The sequence below is a fragment of the Acanthopagrus latus genome, chromosome 13 (genome assembly GCF_904848185.1).
Source record: "Acanthopagrus latus isolate v.2019 chromosome 13, fAcaLat1.1, whole genome shotgun sequence".
Lineage (NCBI taxonomy): Eukaryota > Metazoa > Chordata > Actinopteri > Spariformes > Sparidae > Acanthopagrus > Acanthopagrus latus.
In genome coordinates, this window is record NC_051051.1 from 1,594,833 (window position 1) to 1,622,073 (window position 27,241).

Here is a 27,241-nt window from a genome sequence, read left to right on the forward strand (position 1 = left end):
GTGCAGACTTGGACCTTTTTTAACATTCAAGGTCTTTCAGGTGCAAGAACCTGCACAAAACACAAAACACAGAAAGAAAGATATAAAAAAGAGGCGTAATAGATCTTTGTTTGGAAAATAAGACTTGAGGACTCAATAAGAGATCAAACACAGATGTTTTCCCCCCAGCTGGTTCACTCCTCTTAATTATAATTTGGGGTTAATTTAAGAATTGGGTTCAAGTATATTTCAGTCAGCACCAGCCAGAGTCGTAGATTGCTTCAATCCCCAAAGCAAGACTGAATGAGAGACAGTGGAAATGAGTCATCACCACCAATTTTCCACAACAGCCTAAAAAACACACCTCAAAGGTAATTTCCAGTGAGACACAAGCAAACAGAACACAATTACATAACAAGAGTTGCTTTAAACACAAATACTGGTGCAGTGAGTTCAGTATTAAGCTCCCACATTAACATGATTACATGCACACTGTGTTATACTTCAGGATGAACTGGAGACCACAGAATGTCCTTTGGGTGGTCGGCAGACTTCATGCGGTTTGACTGACAGTTGCTCCATACATGCTCATCACGGCTCATCTGAGTCGGATCCAATCCTCACAGAAGGATGAGTCAGTACACACTTACACACTCTGACTCAATGGATGTTTTATTTTAACAAATGAAGAGAGATTTTTTTTTTTTTTTTTCACGGAGCTGTCAGATCCTCCGCCCCCTCCCATCCTTTCACTACACCCACAACTTGATCTTGGCCAACTGCTTTCTGAGTCCCACATGGTGCAAATTAAATCAAACGCCAGCTACTGTAGGAAACACAAAAAGCTCCTGGTTTCAACACCGCTTGCAAGTTTGCTTGTCTCTGCATGTGCAAATGGACGATAAGTGTCCAAGAACATGAGCAGAGAGGTCTGACTGTAATCATCAGTGTTCAGCAGATCATTGTTTGTCTCCATGTGGAAGTAAAGACTTACTCTGCTAGTTAGTTAATCAGCTCTCTTTTATTTCTCAAACCCAAAATTATTGTGCTGCAGAAATGAAGAGTAAATCTGAGCAACTGATTCATCTACTATCTGTTATCATAACATCTGGTTGATTGCTGATGTTTCAAACACTTTGAAGGCGAATGGAACGACGATCCGTCTCCCATCGATATCTCAGTCATCCGCACAATCACGTTCTTATTATTTCTACCAAGTCATTTAACAGCCGCAGATAGTTTTTTTATTTTATCCCACAGTTGATATTTGATTATGAATGCAGAAACATAAATGCTAGCTGTCAGAAAATGATTTGCAAAGAAGATAATGACTTTACTTGTTTCTTCCTCATCGTGACTCAAGCTCCATGTGCCCACACACACACACACACACACACACACACACACACACACACACACACACACACACACACACACACACACACACACACACACACACACACACACACAAGACTGATATCAGTGAAAAGTAAAAGCACATAGTAAAGAGATTTTTAATGGTAAATTTCCTTAATCAGCTGTGCCTGTGGGAGAGTGGTGACCTGAACGTATCCTCCACCACGCTGTGACGCCTGGATCAGCTCCAGCCGCCCTGCAACCGCTGTCAGGATGAAAGGTTTAGAAAAGTATGGATGGATGAATTATCAGTGGCTGTTTTAGTGGCTGTAATTAGAAGGATTTGGAGCCTTTGTGCCTACAGTCGCCAAGAAACTGAATTTTATGTAGTTGCTGTCATATTTTCGGTTGGATTTAGCTTCTTTCTGCGTCATGTCTCCATTAATATTCACTGTCTGTGTTGATGGAGATTCTCAGTCATCCAGGTCGACATCTGACCTCTCACCCAGGAGAAGCCCCTTGGACAAGAGGTCGAGTGTGTGAAGTGTTTTCATCATTGTTTTAAAACTTTTCTGTAATTAAAATCATTTAGTTTCAGTTTCTTGAACATTTTCATGTTAAATGGAAATAATCTGCCTTGTGATAATGTAATAAAAAGTTGGCATTTCCAGGAAAATAAATAACAAAACACAACGCAATAGCCTGAATACAGACCGGTGCTGAATGACCCAAGACCCAGTTTGGGACGTCTGATTTAGATCAACAGTCAGGGTCGACAGAGAAGTCATTCATAGTGGACAGCATGTAGTCCACATCACACCAGCTAATACAAGACTGAGGAGTGAAAGTCTGTGGCCATGACGGGGTGCTCCTGGTCTACGATGGTATATCTTAATGTATTTTATTTTTATATTTTTCAATGAAAAAGAAGAAAACTCATGAATGCATTCCTGTCAAACAAACACTGTTTGTGTCCAAGCAAATATGTAAATTGATCTAAAACCACAAACAAACCACGACATTACAGAAACAGTCTGCGGTGCCATCATCGTTCCCATTATCCCTCTTTTCAGCTCCACAAACGAGAAGGAACACATAAACACAAGAGCAACTCCTGGCTCGGCTGGCTGCGTCCAAAATAAACTTTGGATCCATACTCCCCTGCTCTGTTTAGACTTGGCTTCAAGGATACAGCCTCTCTCTTGATGCCTTCAACCCGTACACAGCACAATGCACACACACACACACACACACACACACACACACACACACCTGCAGAGTCAGTGGTAGTGAGTGGGATGACAGCTCTGCTGCTGTGCTGCTGGCCAGAAGACAAGCTGGGATGTTCAACTTCCTGGCTCTCTCTGGCGTCTTGCAGGGTTGTACTTATCCTGGCTCCAGGAGTCGCTCGTCTGTGCCTCAACACCCCGCTCTGCTGTGGCTGCCAAAGCCCGTAATGTTTAGTGGGCTTCCTGTTAAATAGCCTCGTCTCCAGGGAGAGCAGTGGACCCAGTGCAGCAGGGAACGCTGCCTCGGCCTGTGCAGAGAGTGGACAAGGGGGTTGAGGAGCAGAGCAGAGAAGTGACACAAAGCGAAGAGGAACTCATTTTTTGACCTGCTGAAACGAGCAGAAGTCCAGAACTTTTTCTAATTTTATTGCTCAGTAGCCAAGAGAATATCACTCTGTAACATTCACGACAAATATGCCCCCAATTTGTCAGTCTGCTGGCATTTAGTCTGTGTTCTGAGCCACGGAGGAAATTACTTTTTAGCAAACAATCGTTTGAAGATCATAAATTGATGCTATCGTCTGAGATTTACTTCCTCAATTTAACTGGCTCCTGTAGCAAATGTGAGGGAAACGTCTAAAGAGGCTCTGTGTGTGTTGGGATCAGCTAAAAATATCTTGTTTTGATACCAAATCTGGGGCGTTGGGACTTGCTGCCGATTCCCACAAGGACTTCACATGAATTTACATTTGCAGATCCACATCGTGGAGACATGAGTTGCTTAATCACAACGAGCTCATCGGCAGACGTCGATAATAAGCTGACAGCCTGCCGTGCTGTCTTTGAAGACACGTTTGAGATCGATGACTCAGTGCATCAGAACCTGAAGGTGTGAAGGAGTGTGGCTGCTCAGGACAGGCGAGTTCACCGAGATCTCATGAGGCAGCCAGCGTCAGCATCAGCAGGCTGTTTCTGGACGCACGCAAAGACCGAATAAATTAATAAAGGATTCCAGAAAATTGATCTATTTTTCAGGAAACGCTGTGGGGTTCATTCATAGACACAAGAACTCTATCTGCCCTCAGTGACGTGGTAAGGAGCTGTGCACCATGAAGAGAAATCTGATGTATTTATTCATATGGTTTTAATGGTTTATTTAAATTTATAATATATATATATATATATATATATATATATATATATATATATATATATATATATATACACAACTTTTGCAGTTTTCCTCACAGAAGTTTTCCCTTTTGCAAGACTTTTTGATGACACACTCGTTGATGGCTTGAAGCTGTGCAGCCCCAGTCTAATTGGATGTCTCCAGTGGAGCAGGAGGAATTAAGCACATTGCTCAAGGGTAACTCTTTTTCACCGTCCTAGTTATATCCTGCCAGTCTGGGGATCGCACCAGCAACCCGTCTCTCTAACCTTGAGATATCTTCACATTCACCTTTTTTTCTCGACCGTGTTTCGATCACTTCACTCTAAAGTCACATGCAAAGTGGATTCAAACATGTTGGATTGGATTTTGATGTTGGACCTGCCTGCTGTCGTGTCTGCATGTCGGTCCTCACCTTTGTGCAAACTACTGCAGCTGTATCATGAGCACAGCGATGATGCTGCAGGATGTGACGGAGCTGACGTCGATGATCTTAGTTAAATATAGACACCAGAGCTCAAATACGAAACAAACAACATACTGACATAACTGATGATGATGCACTCCTCTCAAAGCTCTGCAAACCACACACATACACACACATGCACACACACACCTTCCAGCTTGCATTCAGACCATCTAATCACACACTGACTCCCTATTGGCAGCAAAACAAATCGGCATAATGCCATCAGCAGCGTCTTCTCCATGTCACCTGTAATCACTTTGCCCAGATACCAGATCTGCCCTGACAGACGCTGCAGTCTGCCTCATCTTCCTCATCTTCCTCATCTTCCTCTCCACTGATTGGTTTAGTTTTGGTTTCTCTCATTTCCAACTGAATTCTCCCGTGTGTGATTTTTTTTCCTTAAAAAATCTCAACTTACATCAGAAGTTTCTTCCCGTTGGAAGTTTTGCAAATTATAAATAGCTGACCAAGTTTAAATAAAAAATAGCTAACGTCCAAGTTTGAGGGATAGCGGAGGCTTACATAGAAACTCATTTTGGTAAATATGCTCTGAGTCAACTGAATTTATGCATTGAATGTCTGCTTGCTGCACTTGCAGATTTCCCATCTTAGGCCTGGCATCGTTCAGTGTGGCTGTAATGAGAGATGGAAGTGGAAGTAGTGTGCTGTTTATTTCAACCATCTGTGACTGGCCTGAAAATCCCCTTTAATAGTATCCTGCACAGGAAGAAAATGACTGAGCTGCGAGTCGATCTGTGTCGAGGAAGCAAAGCGCTCCTGATTTCACTTCTGCTCTAAGATTTGTTTTGCAAGTGACAAATTAAAAATCTCTCTGATATTGTGTCTCTCTTGGAAAAAAAATGATAAATAATAAATGTTGCTTGTGGTGTAAACATTTCATCATTTATTTTGCACTGAAGACATAAATCTGAGATAACTTTTCAAAGATATAAAACAGCAAAGAAATGTTGATGTTTCAGCTGCGTGACATAATCTGGCATCACCTTTCACCAACTGAATAAATGTGAATTCTGAGACTTAATATCCAAAATGTCTTTGCTGGAGTTCCTCTGTGAAATAAGCACTAACTGAGATGTGATTCCGACTGTGCAGATATATTTTGAAATGCATGCAGGGAGCAGAGACCTTGGAGGGATGTGTCGTCTGCTTCGGGGAGGTCCTGCTGTGTGTTTTGTGAGCTTTTATGCCATTAAACCGAGTGCACCCCGGGGACAGAGGAGGCCGAGCTCAGCTGAACTGTGTCGGCCAAAACTGCTTTAACTCCGTACAGGTGGTCAATCGTCCGATCTTTAAATAGCGGCACAGCGGGGGGCGATGTAGTGGCTGCATGTATTTATGATGAAGCTTCCAGCGTGCTCTACTTCTGGGTGACTGCTCAGGTTTCAGTCGCACACACACACACACACACACACACACACACACACACACCTCCTCGCCGTCTCACCATCTTTTATTCACTTTGTTTACAGCTTTCACTCCGTTTGCCCCATTTCTCTCTTGTAGTGTCAACGGTGTCTGAAGGGATCGAGCGGTTTTTTGTGAATAGTCGAGGATGGTTTGGAGCTGAAGTGTCTCATTCTGATTTAAGAATTAACATCACCATCTGGTTGATGCAGAATTTATTTGACTAATTATTTGCTGTGCAGAGGCGTAGCTCAAGATTCATGGGCCTGTACATTCTGATCCGATATGAAATGAAACATATTAAAATCTGTTACATCTGGGTTTTAATTTGTACTAACTCATAGAGTCCAGCCACCTTTATCCGGATCAGAACCTCAAATGAACAGCGTCTATTCTGAGTTCAATCCAAGTTTCACAGAAATCTGTTGAAACCAACCAACAAACGGACACTGAGTGGAAACATATGGTGGGTTTGCATTTTGAATATTCATCATTTACAGTTGGCTGAATCAAATTATCTTACAAAAACAGCACAAACTGGTTTACTGTTGGTATTCTGACACATGTGAGACGGTACATTTCCCTGAAGTGATTCTTTAATTATGAAGTTAAGATTTTTGAAATGACAGCATCTTTATTTTTGTCTTGCATAGAAAATACTGGACATAGACATTACTGTGTTGCACATTTCTGAAGCTGAAGTGACGTTGATATCATTCTGGAGGGACTTCTGCTGCTTGAACTTTGAGAGATTTCTGTTCTATTAATGTGAAACGATGAAGTTTATTTCATTCTCTGAAAGACGTATTCATTGTGTAAGAAGTTCCGTATGTCAGATGCACTTTTGTTATTTTATTATGACAAATTGAATTGATTTTGAAATTGCTGTTTTATTGAAGACGCAACCAAAAGCGTCACGTCCCCCTGGCCTTCTATCATTCTGAACTGTGTGCTGTTTTAAAGTTGAAAATGTCACTAATAGAAAATGATTATTATAATTTTCCTGCCTTTCTATTCTTCACATGTCAGAAAACGAACAGCTTTAATGGCTCCTTTATCTTCAATAAGCACCAGGGATCAACGAAAAATCAAACTGAAGGCTCAAACATCTTTAAAATATATATCTCCAGTGAGCATATAAACTTTAGAGAGGTCTGAATAAGTATTTTATGAAGAACAAAGTTTGGACAGAAGGCAAGACGTGTTTATAATTCAGGCTGCAGACGAGCAGGGCTTCTGCAGAGGCTACACAGGACTGCAGGTCTTGTTCACTGATTTAACGGTACAAGTGATGCCCAATATTGTTAAAGTGCCCTTGAGCCAGGACAAGAGATTCTTCCTGTTTGCTGTACCTCTGCTATTCATGTGAATGCCTCTGTGGCTCTGTCTCTGCAATTCTAATTTTAAAAATTCAAGTGAAAAGCAGTGGCATCGTGTGCTCAGAGGGAGAACACACACACACAGAACGGATCCCGAAAAAATGCCGTTTTGCTCGAGGCGAGGTTGGTTAAAAGTAGACAGATGAAAGCCAAAGAAAAATAAATGCAACATAGAGGCACGAGGCTGTAATAAGAACTAGACGTTCTTAGATACAGCGCATATGTAATGCAAGTCCTGATTTGGCCCTGCAGCTGTGTGTGTGTGTGTGTGTGTGTGTGTGTGTGTGTGTGTGTGTGTGCGTGCGTGCGTGTGTGTGTGACCGCAGATTACATCGAACTGTTTGTTTTTTGTTCATGCCAACAGAGAGAAGTCTTTGTGTGTCCTGTACTTGATAAGGTCACTTTTTGACTCATCACCTCAATCAGTGCTTCTTTATCGTAATTGTTTGTGTGGATGTGAAGCGCGACACAGACACACAAATAAAATCACTCCTGATGAAAATTTCCCTGGAAAAGATAAGAATATTAATGTCATTTAATTTGCTCTTGTTACCTCTGACACATAAATGAAAACAGCTGCACACCTGGATACACAGCTGAGAGGTAAAAAAAGGTAAAGACACCAGCCACCGTGCAGCGTCTCCATCACCTCTCTGTCCGGACATGTGGCGACACAAACAGAAGGAGGCGCTGTTGCTCATCTTACAAGCGACCAGAAAACCAAACCTGACATCACGTAACCGCTCACCGAGCTCAGAGCCGATCAGCTGGTCTGAAGGCAGCAACTCTGTTAGAAGACTCTGAATGTAAAATGGTCCAAAAGTGAATTATACAAACAGGCAAAAAAAAAAAAATGCATTAAACTGGGATCAAAACAGAATCTGCACCGTACAAACCACCACGAGTCCTGTCTTCAGTCATGCATTCACACGAAATGTCATGCAAATAGATGCAAGCTGGGGGTCAGGCTGCAGCGTTAAGATTATTATAATGATGGCACAAAGATGGATGCAGCTTAAACTGCTGTGAAAGCTTTTACACAGGGACACGGAGCAGTTTGACCCTGACAGCTTCTCCATGTCCGCTTAACTTCACCCGATTCGACCCGACTGATTTCTGTTTCTCCAAACTTTTCTTTTTTTCTTCTTCCTCTTCCTCACCGAGCAGCCTAGAAGTGGCCCATAGATTACCTGAGTGTGTGTGTGTGCGTGTGTGCGTGCAAGACGGGGGGAGTATCCATGAAGACACCACCCAGCTCTGGAGGGGAGGGTGAGGAGAGGAGAGGGGAGGGAGGAGGAGGGAGGAGGGGGAGATGCTCGCTTCAGCACCGCGGACAGCTCCGGTGCAGGCAGCAGCAGCAGTGAGCGGGTCGGTCCTCGGTCCTCTCCGCTGCTCCGAACCCATAAAACAAGCGAGGAAAATCCAAACTGTGATTTTTTAAAATTACTGTTTTTAATCATCATCTCTACTCACGGCTCTGGAAGCAGTCACCACACAGAACCATCACAGGACTCCCGAGGTTTTGCGTGAACGATCCCTGCTCAAGTTTCTCGCCCCTGAAACGCACCGAGCCCGCGCCTCCAGCCGAGCCTGCGCCTCCCACCGAACCAGCACCGCCCGGAAAATCTGCTGCTGTTAGAGGGGAAGTTGAGGAGGAAGCAGAAGTGGCATCAGCTCCTCCGTCTGTTCGGACCAAAGCCTCAAAGAAGTTATTGGACTTTTTCTTTTCTTATCTTTCTTTCTTGTTTTTTGGTTTCTGCTGCGTAATTTTCTGGATTTCTATCTGTTGGAACATAAAGAAACAATAGAGAAAGACAAGTTTCTCGTTCAGTCTGTGTGACAGGCGTCCTCTTCCTCCCACTGAGTCTCTCCCTCAGATTCATCACTCACACAGGGAACTGCCATCTTCCTGCTCAGACGCCGCCGGGTGGTACCAGCCATGGGTGGATGGAAGCTGCTCCGTCAGACCGCTCTGAGGTGAAGCTGGAGGCCCCGCGTCCGCACACAGACCCCCGGGACTCGGCTTAGCAACTTTTACCGCTGATCCATCGTCCTTCTCTTCTTTCCTGCCTGAGTCCAGGTGTGTGTGGCCCGAGTGCAGCTGTTTGATGACGGAGACGATGGCGCTGAGTGGGAACTGTAGGACTAACCCCAAAGAGCAGGCGTCAGTTCAGAACAGTTTCCCAGATGTGGTCGAACTAAACGTCGGCGGGCAGGTTTATTACACGCGTCACTCAACTTTGGTGAGCACCCCGAGCTCGTTACTGGGCAGGTTATTCTCCTCCAAAAAAGACGCGTTCAATGACCTGGCCAGAGACCCCAAGGGCAGGTACTTCATCGACAGAGATGGCTTTTTGTTCCGGTACGTGTTGGACTACCTCCGAGACAAGCAGGTCGTCCTCCCGGACCACTTCCCCGAGAAAGGGAGGCTCAGGAAGGAGGCGGAGTACTTCCAGCTGCCCGACCTGGTGAAGCTCCTGACCCCCGACGATCTGAAGCACAGCCCGGACGACTACTTCCACAGCGACTATGAAGACGGCTCCCAGGGGAGCGACCACCGGCAGTGCCCGCCGCCCTCCCTCGTCCCCGCGGACAGGAAGAGCGGCTTCATCACGGTGGGGTACCGGGGGTCGTGCACCATGGGCCGGGAGAGTCAGACCGACGCCAAGTTCAGGAGGGTGCCCCGGATACTGATCTGCGGGAGGGTGGCGCTCGCCAAAGAAGTTTTCGGGGAGACCCTGAACGAGAGCCGGGACCCGGACAGGACCCCGGATCGGTACACGTCCCGGTTTTACCTCAAGTTCAAGCACCTGGAGAGGTCTTTCGACATGCTGTCCGAGTGCGGCTTCCAGATGGTCGCCTGCAACTCGTCCGTGACAGCCTCGTTCGTCAACCAGCACACAGAGGACAAGATCTGGTCCAGCTACACAGAATATGTCTTCTACCGTGAGTGACACCTTTATTTTTATTCTTTCTCTCTGTCTATCTGTCTTTCCATCACCTTCACGGAGCTGGAGTCTCCACTAGAAGGCGCACTTGCTTTAGGCGCCCCTGTGGTTGCTGGGCTGGGCCGTAAGGACCTCCCCTCTCCTGAATGATGTGGGTGTATGTTGTGATGATCACAGCTGCCTCCACCTGCTTCTGTGACCTCGCTCCTGTGATTGTGTCTCTGTTTTCTGCTTGGAAAGAGTCGAAAACAGGCGTCAGATGCACCTGTCCATGACCTGCAGTTAGCCCACATCACCTGGGATAAAGATGCAGAAACTCAGAGTGGAGCTCCCTGCGAGTGTGAAGTTCTGTCTCAGCCCTGTGGAACAAAACCAATTAGAGATCAGTCCTGGTAATTGGGGTTAAGCTGCCCTGACAGAGATGAAACCTGCACAGCGGCGCCCGTCTGACAGGCCGGGTCACGCTGTAACCTCAGCGTGCTCACGACTCTTACAGCGTGTTGCAGCATTCAGTTTGGATTTCACAAGATTTTTAAAAAAATAATAATTTCACTCCCATCTGAGCAGTTGTCAGAGCGCTGATTTGTCAACGTTCACCGTTTCCCATCTCAGTGCAATTTTCTACTCCACCTCCTTTTTTGACTTTCATCTATCCAAACCTTTCAACTTCTTGTATTTCCTCCCGGCCTCCTTATTGCTTTTTTTTTCTTCTCTTGCCCATTTCTCCATGTTGCTGCTCACTGCCTGGTACCAGCGTGGCGTGAGCGCGGTGGTGAGGAGGAGATCTTGGTGGCTTTTAAACCAACTTTACTGAGATTTTATGAGGCAACAAGATAATCTTCATACTCTCTGTTCTGACGGTGTATAATTTATCACACAGTCTTTGGTAGCTGCCATGAAAGAGAAGCCAGAGTGTAAGTACGTCCTCAGTCAGAGCTTCATCTTCTCGGATGCTTTGAGACAAAAGACTGAACTGGAGTGACCTCAGAATTAGTAGCAGCAGGCTTTTAAGAGAGGAAAGAATAATCTCTGACTGGGCCGTTTTGGGAAATTGATTGTTTTAACTCAGACCTGCACAAGTTCATAGAGTCTGAACACGTCCTGCAGGACAACGAGTCAGAGCCACACTTATTATTCTGGATTTTGAATCACAAAGCAGAATAAACTTAGAGAAAACTTAATTAATGCTTTATCTGACAAAACTGTGCAAGTGTAATGCAACTGACCGCACCTATTACTGCTGAGACAGCTGCATCCCTTTGCTTTTTCTTTTCTTAAGGGGGCGCTGTTGTGCACAAAGCTGGTCGTTATGTTAGCCGACTTCTAAAGTCGGCTAACATAACGCTCACGTTGCTTTCTGTTAGCAAAGCAAGAGAGGAACTCCACAGTGCAGCAGCATCAGACAACGTACAGCAGCATGATGTCACTTTTTTAGTCTGTAGTCAGCACCTACATTACAGCTGACCTGAGATCTGAATTTACAACAACAATATTCGCAAGTTGACTCTATTTTGCTGATTAATGTATTATAGTTACTACAGTGACACCATTTTAACACATATGTGAAAATGTGTTATGTTAATACCCCCAAAACTTTAACTCCAGTCCTGTTACTTGAGTGTGAAACAGCACAGCAATGCATTATGGGTGCTTTAATGCATTAATGAAACAGGAGAAGCTGCCAACAATACTGAAATCAATGTGTCAAGGCAGCTTTATTGATATTCAGTAATAACACAGTAAAAGTTTCTGCTCTCACGGGCACAGAGGAAGTTATGTTTTATTGGCCTTGTGAAAAGATTATAATCCAGTAAAGAGTTGTGACTTCTTGCGATCGCTCTGGGACCAGGTTGTGTCGAGGGTGCAGCGCCGGGTGGATGTGAGCTTCTTATTGATATCTGAACGTCCCTCGCAGTCCCAAACCTTCTCATCAAACCATCCTCATTCCCAAGTAATTTGTGACACAGAGCAGACAATTTCAGCACTTTGTATGCAATTGTAATGAAGCGACGGACGCTGTTTCACATTCATAGGAAATTATTGCTGTTCTAGAGACAGAGACAGAGAGAGAGAGAGACAGACAGAGAGAGAGAGAGAGAGACAGACAGACAGAGAGAGAGAGAGACAGAGAGAGAGAGACAGAGAGAGAGAGAGTCTAACCCAGTTCTCTTTAACACTGGCTCTGCCGTCTCATTTCGGAGCCCAATCGTCCAGATGTCTGGCGAGTAAATACAGTTACGGGTCGTTATGCAAAACATCCTTAAAAGACTATTTGTTTGTGGTGTGGAGCACAAAAGGCTGAAGTTGTATTTTATGACATTCACAAAATTATCAATTCTATATCTGTGATATTTTATTCATCTTGTTCCAAGATTTCCATGCAGGGACTGGGACGGTGGCCAGGTCTGCCGGTTAGAAACCACTGAGCTGTGCATCCACCAGCACCTCAGGGAAAACCACTGCCAGCCCCATAAATCACATAAGTCAAACGATCACATGGTCACAGAGCAAGAGGAGCGAACACAAGCGAACAAACCAGAAAGAAAAAGAAAAAAAAACACATGCGAGTGATTCGCTGGGCTGCTGCCAGGCTAAATGAGCTCTGCATTAATGGCCTGCATGAAGCAGCTACAATGACTGGATGGCTCTTGGCTCCTGTAACCCCCAGAAGTAGCGCTAACAAGCCAAATCAAGTGGTGGTGGGGGCTGCTGACACACACACACACACACACACACACTGAGCACACACACCTTGTTTATGCAATATCTGGCCGTCTGTCTGTGGGCTGCCTCTGCAGGTCTCTATTTGCTTGCTGACAAACAACAACTGCTTCCTGGCTTTGTTGACAACGGTTCAGCTTGCTGGAGGGCGCAGGCGCATGGCGAGGGCACGACGCGCTCGGCCTGTGTGTCAACACACACAGAAAGCCTACTCACGCAGATGGAAGAGTTTGAGTACAAACACAGGCAACTGCACACACACACACACACACGCAGGTAAGCAGAGGGCTCGCAGCTTCACGCAGGGAGTTTGTTAAATGCTGCAGTCACCCAGTGGATTAAATGTAGTCGCTGACAGCCTCTTGTTTATCTGCCTGTCACATTTTTGGCACGCTCGTCACCCCCTCCCTCCCCATCCTCCCTCTTCCTCGCCTTCCTCGTCTCTCCTCTCCCTCTTCTCCTTTCATGTCTCCTCGTTTTGCTCTAGTCAATCACACCCGGCTCTTCTCTCTCGTCTCGGCTCCCGCCTGCCTCTTCCCAGCCTCGTCTTTGCTCTGCGCGCCACAGGGGCAACGAGCAGCGCGGCGGCACCAGTTGCCTTTACAAGCCTCGCTGCACCGTCACGCCTCCTGTCTCGCTTCTTATTCATATCTGTGTCTGTCTGCCTGTCCATCCCCATGATTGTTTACTTGCCTCCATCTTCAGTTGCCTCTCCTTATTATACACATGCCAGTGAGTCTGTCTTTCTTATTTACTGGCCCTCTGTTGGCCATATTGGAGTTGCTGAGGTCAGTAGCGACTGATTGCGACTCTCACATTGTGTTTGAATGCTGTCAACCTTCTGATAAACTAAATGCAGTATATTCCCATATGTGCGTCCCCATTCTTTTGTTTACTTGCAGCTTTTGCACAAGAGGTCCATGTAGACTCAGGCAGGACTTCACTGTGTGGAGTTTACTGGGTGCTCTGGTTTCCCCCATCATCAAATACATAAATTCTCCTGTCAGCGGTCTAGATCTGCAGCACCATCCTCGAGCTGGAGTTGATCCTTAGAGCCCCAGTCTGGCTCCCCACTGCTCCTCAGGGATGGCTCTTTTTCTGGGAAGAGGTTTTCCCGGCTTAGCGTGAAAACTTGCCCGTGCAAAGTCCCGACCTTGACCTCAATGATCCTCTTTAGGGTTCTTGTGCGTCCATCTGTGTACACTCCAGTGCAGTTAGTGAAGCTTCATACTATTTCACCTCAGAAAAGCATAAAAAAGGTTCAAAAACAGTGTTTGCCTTTAGAGTAATGTTCAAATATTTAAAAAGCAAACATTTTTATTAACTTCCTTAAATTCTTATTGATCTTATTGAAACATATACCGAACACATCTAAAATCAGAGGAGGAGAGATTGGTGGGTTGGTGGTCGGCTGCAACAAGACAGCGAGAATACTGAGCGCTGCCAGAGAAAAGGTCTGTTTCTTCATGTGGAACCATTTGTGTTTTGGGTAAATGACTTTGCTTGAGGGCACACAGTTCACTTCACTTCCAGTTTGACTCTCAAAACTTTGCAAACTATCAGTTATAAGCTCCATGTTTTCCTCTCCAGAAGTCTGATCCTCCTTTATCTCTTTCAGTCCTCGTTTTGCTTGTTATCTATCGCCCTGGATTCTACACTCGTCTGACTGTGTCGATCAATCTCCTCTCTGTTTTTGGCTAAATTCAAATTCTGGGTGGCCTCTGCAGCCCTAGAAGGCAAATGTATTTACCAATTTGTTGCATGGCTGGAGCGACTGATAATTAATCATCACTGTTGACAGTTGATTCTGTGGTATTCACCGCAGGGCCCGACAGAGCCGACCGCATCAGAACCAACGAGCAACACGACATCCATGTGGCGAGAGAGGAAACATTTCAAACGTCTCCTCATAGGATGAGAAAATCATATTTTTCTGCTCAGGATTTATGTCCCCAGGCTTTATTCTAACCTCGGCTCAACATGCGGAGTGAAGTGCTTGTCATTACAAATGCCCATTTTCTATGACCATGTGTGCTGATGTGTGACACACTGTGCCATTAGCTTGTTGCACACAGATGAGTAACTCCCTGTGCAGCAAATGTGTTTTGGCAGGTGGGAAGAAAAGGGTTATGGTAATGTTATGATGTTTGTGTGTGCATGTGCGCTAATGCGTGACCCGTGTTGCACTACCTGAGGCATCTGCACACCCGTCGAGCCGCTGGCTAAACACACCTGGTCTCCACCAAAACCCTCACACACATATACATCATCACCATATGAAACTACATCAAGCTCATCCTGCACGCGTCTCCCGGCCCAAACGCTGTCGACATTAGCATTTGCGGTCCCATGCTGCAGGGCTGTAGGAAGTGATTAGCCGAGGAGCAGACAGGCCGTGACAGCTCTGAGGAGAGTCTTGATGGGGACAGCTGCTACCCTGGCCTCAGCTCCACAGGGGAGTCCAGCACCACACACCTCAACTCTGCATTATTCAGACTGAGACATAAAGGAAGGCGAGAGGAAGCAGGTGGACAACAAGGTTTGATGTATGAAAGAGAAGAAAAACATGCTTTTTACTGCCACTACTATTTTTTTTATTACTTTGACTGTTATGATCGTTTCCTTGCTTCTGGAAACAACCAGCAGTTTGAAAATTGTGATTTTGTTGTTCTGTTCTGTACATGCGACATCTTTTACATGTCTGTCTGTCCTGGGAGAGGATTCCTCCTCTGTGGCTCTCCCTGACGTTTCTGTCCCCCGTTTTTTTCACAACATCAAAAGTTTTTCCTCCTTCAAATCGAGCGTCTGAGGACAGAGGATGCTGTTCACAGTATATATCTTAAAGCCTACTGAGGCAATGTGATTGTGATTTTGGCCCATATAACTACAATAGATTTTATTTGATACTTCTGTTTGTACTTCCAGCTTCCTGGCTTTATTATTGCTGTTGTTTCTAAGCGCTTCGTAAAAGAGAACAAAAAAACAAAGCCACAAGAAATCAACAGCAAACGCAATAAAAACAAGGTTAAGTGTATAAAAGCAAGGCCGCGACCATAAAAGTGACACCGTCGATAATTCATTTTTATGTACATCGTCGGGAGGGCTTATAAAAGTGACACTTTGAAAAGACAGCATATATTTAGAGTTTGAGTCTAAGTGTATTATGCTCCACTGTGACTACAGTTCAAGACTGCTTTTCAACAATTTTAAGTTTCAAACTTCTGGATAATCATGACGAGGGTCCAAAGTGTTTCAACATGTGTCAGCTTGATACCAGTTAACCCTCAAATTCTAAGACGGTCCGGACTGTTTGGTCTAGAAGGGAACTCCTTCTGCTCCAGCCTCCCTTAAATATGAGGCAGGGCCTGATCACCTGATCAGGAGCACCTGAGAGGAGAGCGCAGAGGAGGAGAGAAAACATGGAAAGGGTGGAGTGTGTAACACCCCCACCTGAATGTAGATTTTCTTCTCACAGTTACAAACAATGCAAATGTTTAAGAGTGACACTTGCTGGTCCTGCAAACAACCTGAGCATTTTCTCTTCAAGTGGTGAACCTTCCAGACGCTAAAAACAGTTTTCTGTACTTATGAATGTACATATAGTTTTGTGTCTTGTTGCTGTTGTTTATAGAGAAAATGTTACAGTGAGATAAAACTGAGCTTGACTTTTCTTCCCCAATGTGAAGCAGAGCTGCAGCGTTTCGTACAAGCTGTAGGCAAAGAAGCCAAGACGAAGATAAGAGAAGACGTTCGACCGAGTCAAAAATACAGAGTTGCTCAGAAACAAAAGACGAGCCCTTTCCCTCCCTCACGAAACAATAAGAAAACTGCTCCACAGCTCGGCTGCAAGAAACAAAAATCTTCTAATGTAACTGTTAAAATTCTGTTTGTCAAAAAAGGACATCTGATTCAAAGCAGTAATGGAGAGTGGGAGGCAGAGAGGGGAGAGAGAGCAATGGAAGGAGTGAGTGATGGAAAGTTAAACCCTGACTGTAGTTGAGGGTAAACAGAAAATGAACCCAATTTTCACTTCTGAAATAGAGTTTAGTCACCTTTTCAGTTCCAGTACACACTAGGCTGAAGCAGCTAGAAGTCCGATGAGCGAGGAAACTCGATCCTAAAACAGTATATTTGTTTGCAGATACATTGCTGGTTGTTGATTGATTACTTTTCAAAGAGCTCACAGCGGGAGGTGCAGAGGAGTTGCTTAAAAGTACGAAGAGGACAGTAAAGACGAAATGATAAATGAAGGGCAAGAGGGTCGTATGGAAAGAAGATAGACTTTGTTGTTTGTCTAGCCTCCCCTTGACCTTCTCCTGCGGAGGCTTTGTGTAGCTACGTAGCGTAGATTCCCATAATCCCCGGCCTCTGGAGGATGTGGGGAACTACAGAGCTGTAGTGGAGAGAGAGGGAGGAAGAAAAGAGAGAGTGAACACCGGAGCATCAACAACAAGCTCCCCTAAGCCCTCTGCGACTCCCTCCTCTCCTCGCCGTCTATCAGCCCATTTTCTCCTCCTCCGTGACTCTTGACACTCTATTCTCTCTGCGGTGGTAGGCACGCTTGATATAATGCTGATGCTCTTCCCCTGTTGTGTTGGAATAAGTGCTCTGCGGTGCGACGAGGTGTGGAGCGTCTGCCATAATGACAGAAACTGCAGCCGGAGAGCCTCTTCACTCGCTCAACCCACCGGCTGGCTGCTGCAATGCATCAACGCCTGAATACACCCGCTATATGCGAATCCAGATTGGCTGGATACACAACGTAAAGGATCCGCAGAATGCCTATCACATCAGTAACTGCATTGTCTAATCATACCAAACCATATGCCGCCATGGGAGTGCGTGTCACTGTGTAGATTAATGGCTGCTGAAGATTCTCTGATGGCAAAGAGGAGCGACTGAACATCCGGTTGGAGAAATTCTGCGAGGAATAGAAAAGCTTCTAAAGCTAATTCCTGATAAATACTGTGATTCAAACATACCTACAACCCAAACTCTGTTGGGAGCCTTCATGAAGTACAAGAAGTGCGTCTTCACAGGTCTGTTGGTGGATGCACATTCGAGGAACACCCTCTTTATTTGTAATTTTGATTCTGTTTTGTCTGACAGCTTTAGTTAATAATGAATGTGCAGATTACAACGTGTCACAACCTCTCTGTCCACTGAAAACCACGTGTCACAGTAAAACACCTGATTGTTTTAGTAAGCAGGCGTGTTTTTATCTTTTAGAGAGAATGCCGGTTTTGAAAAGACTCAGCCACAACACCAAACCTCTCTCCGTCCCCCTGCTTCTCCTCCTCCGTCAGCAGGCTTCCTTTTCTTTTGCAGTGCAGAGTTTCCACAGTTGTTCCAGTTGTTCCAGTGTTACCTGGGGAGAGCGACCAGGGAGAACAAGTCCCCCAACTGTTTGGTTCCTTTGTGCTGTAATGTTCCCTTCATTTCTCCAGGAAACATTTGTGAAAGTGAGGTTTGAAGGGAAGCAAGTCCTTTTTCTACAGCATCAGTATTTACCTCAGAATGATAAGTCGAAGCACAAGAGTTGTATCCTGCCAGCTGAAGATATATACCTGCAGACTGTGGTGTCAACGTGTTGCAGTCAACATGGTCAAAACCATCGCGACAGTGTAATAAGTGTTCTCGGGGTGGGTGCTCTGCTCCACTGGTGTGTGTTTTCTCACTTGTTCGCTCCAGAGCTCAGCTCCTCACTTAACTCCACCTGCGCCTCCATTCATCTCCTTCAGTCTGGAGATAGTGTGACTGATGACACAGTCAATATTCGGACTATTAACGCTTAAACTTTGAGATGAAACTTCTGAGTTTGATGGTGTTGTGGATCGTTCCTTGTTCCTCTGTGCCTCATTAGAACCGCACATTGTCGCTCAGGCAGCAGCGGTCCACAGTGTGATCCAGCAGACGGTCATGCTGCTGTAATTTCATTCCACGGTGCTTTACAGCTTCCCAGGGCAGAGTGTCAGTGGCATTTCATTTGTAAGTGGCAATGAAGTCTTTATGTCCATTAAGAAAGCCAGGGGCACGAATGTAGCAACTCCAGAGGAAATTAACTCCAGAGGAAATTACTGAAAGCACCAATGGTAACTTCTGATAGAGGCATAATTCTAACATAAAAATATAATATCATGGCTCTGTCTGCTCAGGGGAGAGGGCAGTTTGTTAAAAACTGATTTGTTTTCAGGACTACTGGCACCGGATGAGAATTTGGTTTGATTGATCCAAATCTGATGTTTTACTTCATTTTGCCAGTACTTTACAGACACAGACGAAAAAGGATTGAAACATCTGAGCAGTGCTGTACAAAAAGCTTGAAAGTCCCGCTTGAGTAAAAGATATACTGATATACGAATAGTACTGGAATAGTTCAAAGTATTTAAAGTGCAAGTAAATTCAACCTAAAACTTAGTTGAACTAAAAAAATGCTTACAACTCTGATGCAACATGTAATCAGGAAAGTAACAAGTAAATAAAGTTATTAAATAGCTGTAGTGGAGTAAAAAGAACTAAAGTTGCCCACAAAATGCAGAAAATGGAAATACTCAAGTAAAGTACAGTTACCTAAATATCCTGCTTTGGAACAGAACTTGAGTAAATATACTTAGTTGTATTCCATCAGGGAAAAGTGTTGAGACTGATTTCAGGCTGTTGCAGTTACATTGCATCTTCACCAGCTGAGGGTTGAAACTGATTATAATTCACTGCAGGTGTCCAGGCACACAAACAACTGTGTTGAATCAGTTTCCAGTGTGAAGTCTGCGGGATGATATCAGACTCCACCTGAACTTGTGCCACTGCAGAGGATTACTCCAAACTCCAGCGCTGCGTCTCATTAGTAATCCCTCGGTGTCATTTCAGAATACTCAGCTGCTTGGCAGAGCATACCGTCATCACCATTTCATCCCTAAGTGGCTGTGACGCTCTCCCTGTCCGTGAAAACACACACACACACGCACACACACACACACACACACACACACACACACACACGCACACACACACAGTAGGCGTGTCATGTGGGCACACACACGAACGCCGCCCCTCTCACACACATCCTCGGAGATGAACTTAAACAAACAGCCAACTGATGAAAAATGACTCTCATTAAACTGGAGATTGTAGATGAGGCCGCTCACTTAAACACACTTAATGTGTCCATAGATATCTGCAACTTCTCCCTCTGCTGTGTTGATTCCCCTTTAACTGTTGATGTAGGAGGGAGAGCTCACAACCCATTTTCCATTAATGAATCTGATACATGAGTTTCTTCTGGAGTCGTGGCAAAGTAACACACAGCAAGTGTACAAAATCTTAGGAACACGTTGAAATTACTTCTCAAGCTTTAGTCTGTAGCTTTCACTCCTGTCTAACATTGGAGGGGATTTACTGGGCAAATATATCCAGTTCTCACCTGAGCCCATGAGCTCAGCCTCCTCCATTCCCTAGAGACTGTTGTAGGTATAACATGGCAGCTAAGAGACACGTCAGTACATCGGCCTGCTGTTATTTAGTTGAAAATGTTGGGATTTCAGTGGCAGTGACTCGTGAAAGAATTGCAACAATGATGAAACAGTAAAATACAACAGATGTCTGAAAGTACAAAGACATTTTTAAAAGACGTCCTTCCCTCCGGTGTATCGAACAAACAGCATCATCGCAGCCTTGTCAGGGGCCAGTGTGGTCACCACTCCACAGAGGGTCCATGCACGGATCCACTCAGTGTGATAAAGTGTTCACGGACGCTTTGACTGGGCATTGTTGAAAACGCAGGTTGAAAAGCGACAATAATCTGCCTGGTGTATACTCAAAGAAGGAATGAAAGGAGTCCTCAGCTATGCTGCAGAGACGACATTGTTCCATTCAGTCTCGGTGCCCTTGCTGCCTCACTTCAGCGTCACCTCACTTACAGCACTTGCTTTTCAGAGTCAAGAATCAGCGTCACATTTATCCAAGATTCTTCCATCCACACGTCTCAGATACTATGGCGACATGTTGTTTTTTTCATTCAGCGTTGCTCACCAGTTTTCTTGTTCAGCAGCAGGCAGCAGAGCGAGCGCCGACTCACAGGAACAGCAGATTTTGGACACTTCCTCCACTGAGCACGAGGCTCGTGCTGCTCACACAGTTTGAATTTAAACAGATAATTACAGATGGAATATTTGTTCTTCACGTTTGAGCAGAAGTTTCGAATTTCACATCAAGCGAACGCGAAGAGCCGGACTAATGCTTGAACTTTTTTTCTGAAATTAATTAACTGTCATCCTTCAGAACAGCGCCGCACACCGTGAATCACAGCGGAAGAAGAATGACTCCTAGTCTGCGAGGAAAGATTGGATTGTAACGGATACAGACGGCAAACATCAGCATCAGATTGTTTGGGGTCGCTTGGCTGCGTCTCATCAAACACAAAGCAAATCCAGCGGATTTGAGGAGTTTGCGTTTAATGACTCTGATGATGATGATTTATAGAAAACCCGAGTGTCCGCTATCATCCCACTGCCGCACTCCTGTTTACTATTCATGGTGCGATGAATTATTGAGTGCTGTTCAGAGAGGATTGCACAGTCTGTGGCAGACACACATGAGGCCCGGCTGTTTGTTTGCAAAAGTAATGTGTTGTTACCTGGGGTCCTACTGTATGTACACATGCTACCTGTGTAATGGTCCCCTAACCACACGCCTGTTTAAGCCGTGCGTGGATAATGACTGCTGGTAGGGAATCTGTGTTATTATGGTCTTAAGACAGGAGGTCTGTTGGTAAATTGGTATCGCAGGAGGACGGCATCGAATGCATCGGGACGCGAGCACATGAACACAAACACTACACACACATTATGCAGATAAGATCAGACAGCTGAGAGACTCAATGTTTACCACAAGATTAACCTGGCTGAAGCTTTGGAGGTATTATCGAGCGGCGTGTGTCTCTACGGAAACACAACTGATGCACCAACACAAACACAACAGTTTCCCAAAACCTGGAAACACGTGTGTCTGCACTGAGAGTCCGTATCAGATCTCTGGAGGGGCGCCGGTACATGAACACACGTGTCGGGCTGAGAAACAAGCAAATGGAGCGGGACAATTATCAACATCCATCACCTCAGAAACTCATTTAGCCAATTAACGCCGTTACAGGCTGACATTTAGGCTCAACGATCCCCTTTAATCATGGAGGTTCGCCCTTTCATGCACACGCTCACGCTACACTTGGTGCTGTTAAAACAGCGGGATCAGAGCAATAATGTAGTTGTCTCATAATATAACGACGTGGCCTCGTCGCAGAGCAAACCTCATTCATCTTGATTAGTGCTTTGCGTGACTTTGTGTGTGTGGCATGCGCCTGCTCTCGAGTCTCGGCGAGGTGGAATAGAGGACACTGGCCTTTTCAGATCACACTCGCCTGTTTTCAGGCAACACCCAATAACAAACGTCACTTTGTCCTCCACCCACAGACATCACTCTGCCTTCGGAGGAGCACTTCTCTTTCTCTTCCTGCGTTTAAACCCCCACACACATGCACATGAATACGCCATTAGCTGTGTTTTGTATTGTCTTTCCGTTTCAGAGCGAAAAGATTGTACGGTTGAAGAGACGTGTCAGATGGTGCCGGCAAACAAACCAAAAATAGGTTCAAAAGCAGACAAAGTCAAAGAGAAACAATATGCATATCGAGTTAGTCAACCAATGAGCTGGAGCTGAAGATTCAGAATAAATATTCAGAGTGTGTTTGTCAGAGAGAGTTTGTTTTTGGAAGTCTTTTCAAAGTTTCTCTGGTTCATCTGCTAATGCCTTACCTCCTCAAGGGCACCCGCGGGCTCTGCAATTGTTTGCTTTTCTGTTTTTTTTATTCCCAGCTCGTTTTACTGATCAGGTGGTTTGTGTTCACACTCCGAGCGTCACGATCCTTCGCCGTTAGATACACCACATGGGCCTTCTGGGTATTCGTTAATGAAATCGTCCAGCATACAGCATGAAATATATTAATTTACACCAAATGGCACATTATGTGCGAGAGAAAACATTTAAATGAGCAGAGAGGAGAGCAGGAAATGGTGGTGGAGAGAAGGAAGAAGGGAGGGTGGGAGCAAGGAGAGCAGAGGAGAAAAGAACATCTCACACACACACACACACACACACACACACACACGATATCTAGAATGTGGCGCAGCTTAATCTCTAGCGATCCTATCATTGTATCTCTGTGCCTGTTGGTGTTGCGAAGATATCCGTTCTTACCGTTTTATAAGCTACGGGCAGCGGAGACAGCTGAGTGTTTGCAGAAATACAAATAGATGCTCAGATTTGGCTCACTGGCAACTCAGAAATACGTTTCTGGATTGAAGTGTACAAGTGGGTGTCTAGCATGTATGCCACGAGCATTTTCTTTTTCAGATTTTATGTGTTTTTTTCTTCTCAGGTCTCACCTTCCTGTTCCGCATCTGATGCTGCTCTGAGCGTTTGATTCTGTGCCAGCTGTGCAGATCGGATGCGTTTGGGTTTTCTCTGGAGCATTTGGAGCATCAAGGTGTTGCGCCCAGAGCTCAGCCTTCTGTCTTCCGTAAACAATCTCTGGGCTACTCATTCCAAACATGGCTGCTGGAGTGCACGCAGTGGTTACGCTGCCAGTGTTGAAGCTGCTGGTAGATGTTTTTGATTGCTGTAGCTTTCACTGCTCTCGCTGCTCTAATGTTCTGTTTCACTCTCGCAGCCCTTTGTCCTGTTAACCCTCCCTCCATCCCTTTCGTTCTCTCTCTCCCTGAACGTCCCACTCTGACAGCTGCAGCTGAGTGTTTGGTCAGCGTGGCTCGCACCGCTCAAGGCCTTTGTCTCTCTCTGTCTGTCCCTCCTTCAGTATCTGCCTCCTCTCTGCTGCTTTGTTTCTGCAGGAGCTGGGGTTGGCTGTGATTTAGCTCTCATTTTCTGTAAGGCTTTTTGTGCTCTGTCTTTATCTGCCTGCTTCTCTTTATTTGGTTGGTGTCTCAATCTCTTTTTCTCTCCAAATGCCTCAGGAGTAGAATCAACAGAAGCCAGAACAACAGCGCTTCTGGTGCTTTTCATTCTGCTACATTTTATTTTCTGCTCGTGTCTCACCCTACACTATCGTCTCCACTTAGTTATTGCCTAGATCTGCATATCCTTTCTATTGGTTATGACTACCAAGTAGAAAGCAACGAGAAGTGCAAGTCTCTTGATCTGAGATGCACTTCATGGCTGTTTGCTGCTTTTACATTAAAGCTATAGAACATAAACGCTCAGCATAACCGTACATTTTTGGTCGTCCGCAAGACCGTAAAATAAACCTCGAAAGGTCAGAACGAGAGGAACGAGAGGGATTGGGAGTCATTTGTTAGTGAGGCAAGTGGCTTGTTAGGTGCATTCTGTGCTCAATTAGGAGGCGACGCTGCCCGAGTGTGAAGAGAGAAAAGTTGAGGGAAAAGGTCACGTTTTGTACAAATTCTCAGGTCCCTCTGGTGAGGCATTTTCCACTGCAAAATGACCTTATCAGCTTTGGTTTTGTCTCCGTTAATCAGTTGTAAATAGTTGTCAGTCATCCAGGTCACATGATGAGAGACCCGTGAGATCTCAGGGACTCTCAAGGCGTTACTGATGTCACAGAGGTTAAATTGCAAGCGACTTCCTGACAGTCTGTTAGAAGTGAACAAGAACTGATCAGGAGCCTCAAGTTACTGATAGGTAGGTAATAGGTAAGATCTTCCACGTGCATCATATATGCACACAACCACGAGAAGGCCCAGCATGCGTCTCAGTAGATCATTCCCTCCATCCACTGCAGCTGAAACACACTCCGTAGAAGCTAACCAGCTGACCTCCTCCCCACCCACATCCTGCAGCCCCTCCTGGGTGATCATGAGGTGTTTCCAGGCCAGACAGGGTATGTGATCCCTCCAGCATGTTCCAGGTCTGCCCTCGGGTCTCCCATCAACTGGACGTGCACAGAATGCTGTATACCCAGAAGGAAGTTCCCTACAAGCATCCCAATCAGATGCCTAACCTCTTTATCTGGCTTGTTTTAATGCAAAGGAGCGATGGCTCCACTTTGGGCTTGTTTTGGATATCCGAGCTCCTCAACCTATTCTGAACACGAGGCCAGATTGATCGGGGTCGAACACTACCAGCCTGAAAATGATTAAAATCTCAAAGGGGTGGTGGTATCACAGAAGTGAACTTACTGGACCTCTGTAGACCACTGCTCACTCATCTCTGCCTGAGGCTCGTGGCCCGGGGCATCGTCAGCCGCCGCTGGTGTAACACGCCCGAAAAATAGCCTTGACTGTGGGTTTGGTTGAGTGGCATTATGTTGATGTACGTCGCAGGTTTAGATGAAGAAGCTGCATTAATCTTTATCATTTACCTTTAACTCCAACTGTCATTATAAGTTTATCTTCAGTTCATCTTTTGGTGACTATTATATACATAATTTGATTGTTTAATTCAGATCTTCGCTCCATCCTGACTGCTTTACAAGTCGGTGGAGGATGCAGGCAAATCTCAGTCTTGATTAGCAGGGCACCAAGTGGACTTTAAATATCCTTTAAGTTTTGTCTTTATCCTGATGAACATGTAGAACTTTGTTTTGCTCTTTGGGTTTTTTCACTTGGTGTAGCTGCTTCTTCCATCCTGTGGCAGTGATTTATTCCTGTCTTCCAGCAAACAGGGACAGAGATGCCTCCTACTGTAACCCTCAATCTCAGGATGGAGTTGTCAGCCTGTGTGTTTGCGTGTGTCCATCTGCAGCTTACACTAAATAACTGACCGGAGACTGTGCCAGTCATGTTTGGGGCCTGTCTGTTTGTGTTTTGTGTCTACTTTATGTTTCTGTTTGCATCTGTGCCTGCATGCATCTGTTTGTGTGTGTGTGTGTGTGTGTGTGTGTGATCATGTGATTCAGCAGTGAATGACCACAGGAGGAGTCACAGTGACATCCAGATATTGAAATCAAAACACTTGACACTGCCATCCAAACATCCAGGAAATGAGACAGGACATTTTAGGAACCGATTGCTTTATTGAGCACACACACACACACACACACACACACACACACACACACACACACACACACACACGCACCCTAATGCTTACGGTAAGACAGGAATCCATTACCAATATGGAGTAGCCCAGAGAGAGTGTGAGTGATGTGGTATGAGTGGGTGGGGTGCTAATGTGAATGGATGCTTCTCATATACTGCACGCAGCCACCAGCCAGCTGAAGTGATGACTTTGTGCATTCACGCTGAGCGGAGGACTTCCTATGATCAACTCGGTTACGGTGTGATGAATGCGAGTCGGTTCGACTTCATTTTGGGGAGGCGAGGAGCTGAAAACTCTGCGGCGGGATATGATGACTTTGTTCCTGAATTTAGTTGAGATCAACTCTGAAGCTGTCAGACCGGATGAACGTTCTCATTTCATTTCATTTTCTTGGTTACACACTCAGAGACTTTATCTAAAAAATACTTTTAATCAGTACCTTGATTGAAAAAAAAAGCTTATTTTCTTTTTAGTATGGCACATTATTTATAAGTCAGTGAAGTTAGTTCAACAATTCATTTCCCAGAAGGCTTTTCAGATCCTTTCCCTCTCTGACTCAGACGCTGCTCAGGTCGGGACACCTCAGCTTAAAAGTGACAAATTTTCACAGACAACTTAATTAGCTCCCATGGAATTGCTGATCTGTTTGTGGAGATGAAATAAACCTGTTCTGTGTATAGAAGGCAAATCTTTACATGCAAATATGTGAAACAGAGCGATGGTGTTCAGACACTTTCCAGACAGAAGTCATTGAAAATCGCCTTGTTAAATCACCGAGCTGATCTACTCTGCTAACGAGTCTGCTAACTTACCATTAGCGAGCTTGTTAGCTATGAGAGCTTTATTTTCTCTCTTCATTAGCTTCTTGAATTGAATGAAATGGTGCGCAGGTGAGCAGAGCAGCAGATGGAGGTTCTGGGAGCTGTTTCAGCTCACCAGTGCTAGCATAGCGGGGCTGCCGGTCACTCATCTGGGCTAACTAGAGTTTGGTTCACACAAAGATTATCTTAATGAGAAGGCAGTTGGTAGCTTTGGGTCAAAGTGATTGTCCAAATTAAATGGCAGGTAATGTTACATTTTCAGAATGGATATTTTATATTGTGGAAGTGGTTGTGAGTGCTCGGTTGAGTAGCCCATTAGGCCCGCTGTCATGTTGTGAGAGAGACCACTGGATTATCCTCTTGGCCAACGTTTAAGCACTATCACCTGCTCAAAATGCGTGATGGGAACTTACTATTTTTAGCTGGGATTTTCTGAATTTTGCAGAAAGAAAGATATGCACAGTTTAAAATTCAACATTAGAAATATATATTTAATCCCTGTGAGAGCTCGTGCACACTTTCAGTCTTGTAGACGGGTGGAAATATTCATGACCTGTACCTGATGGAGGTGTGAGGACTGAGACGTGTTTGTCTCCAATAATGTTTACTGTATTTGAGAGGACAGTGTGAAAAGTTCTCTCTGCTCTTGCTTATTAATATCTAAACACCAAAGCAGTG

General features: G+C 45.1%; 1 protein-coding gene and 1 long non-coding RNA gene across 2 annotated transcripts in view; one reads left to right on the plus strand and one right to left on the minus strand.

Moving 5' to 3' along the window:
- Positions 1-7,504: 7,504 nt before the first annotated feature.
- LOC119031944 lies at positions 7,505-9,039 on the minus strand. Its single transcript, XR_005078750.1, has 2 exons — positions 8,899-9,039; positions 7,505-8,791 (listed from the first exon to the last, which is right to left on the minus strand). It is a non-coding gene; the product is annotated as an uncharacterized LOC119031944 (long non-coding RNA).
- Positions 8,790-27,241, plus strand: part of kctd16b (potassium channel tetramerization domain containing 16b) — a 74,332-nt gene continuing 55,880 nt past the window's right edge. The window contains exon 1 of the mRNA XM_037120772.1: positions 8,790-9,954. Coding sequence (XP_036976667.1) covers positions 9,117-9,954 — 838 coding nt within the window. The 5' untranslated portion in view covers positions 8,790-9,116. The remainder of the gene's footprint in view (positions 9,955-27,241) is intronic.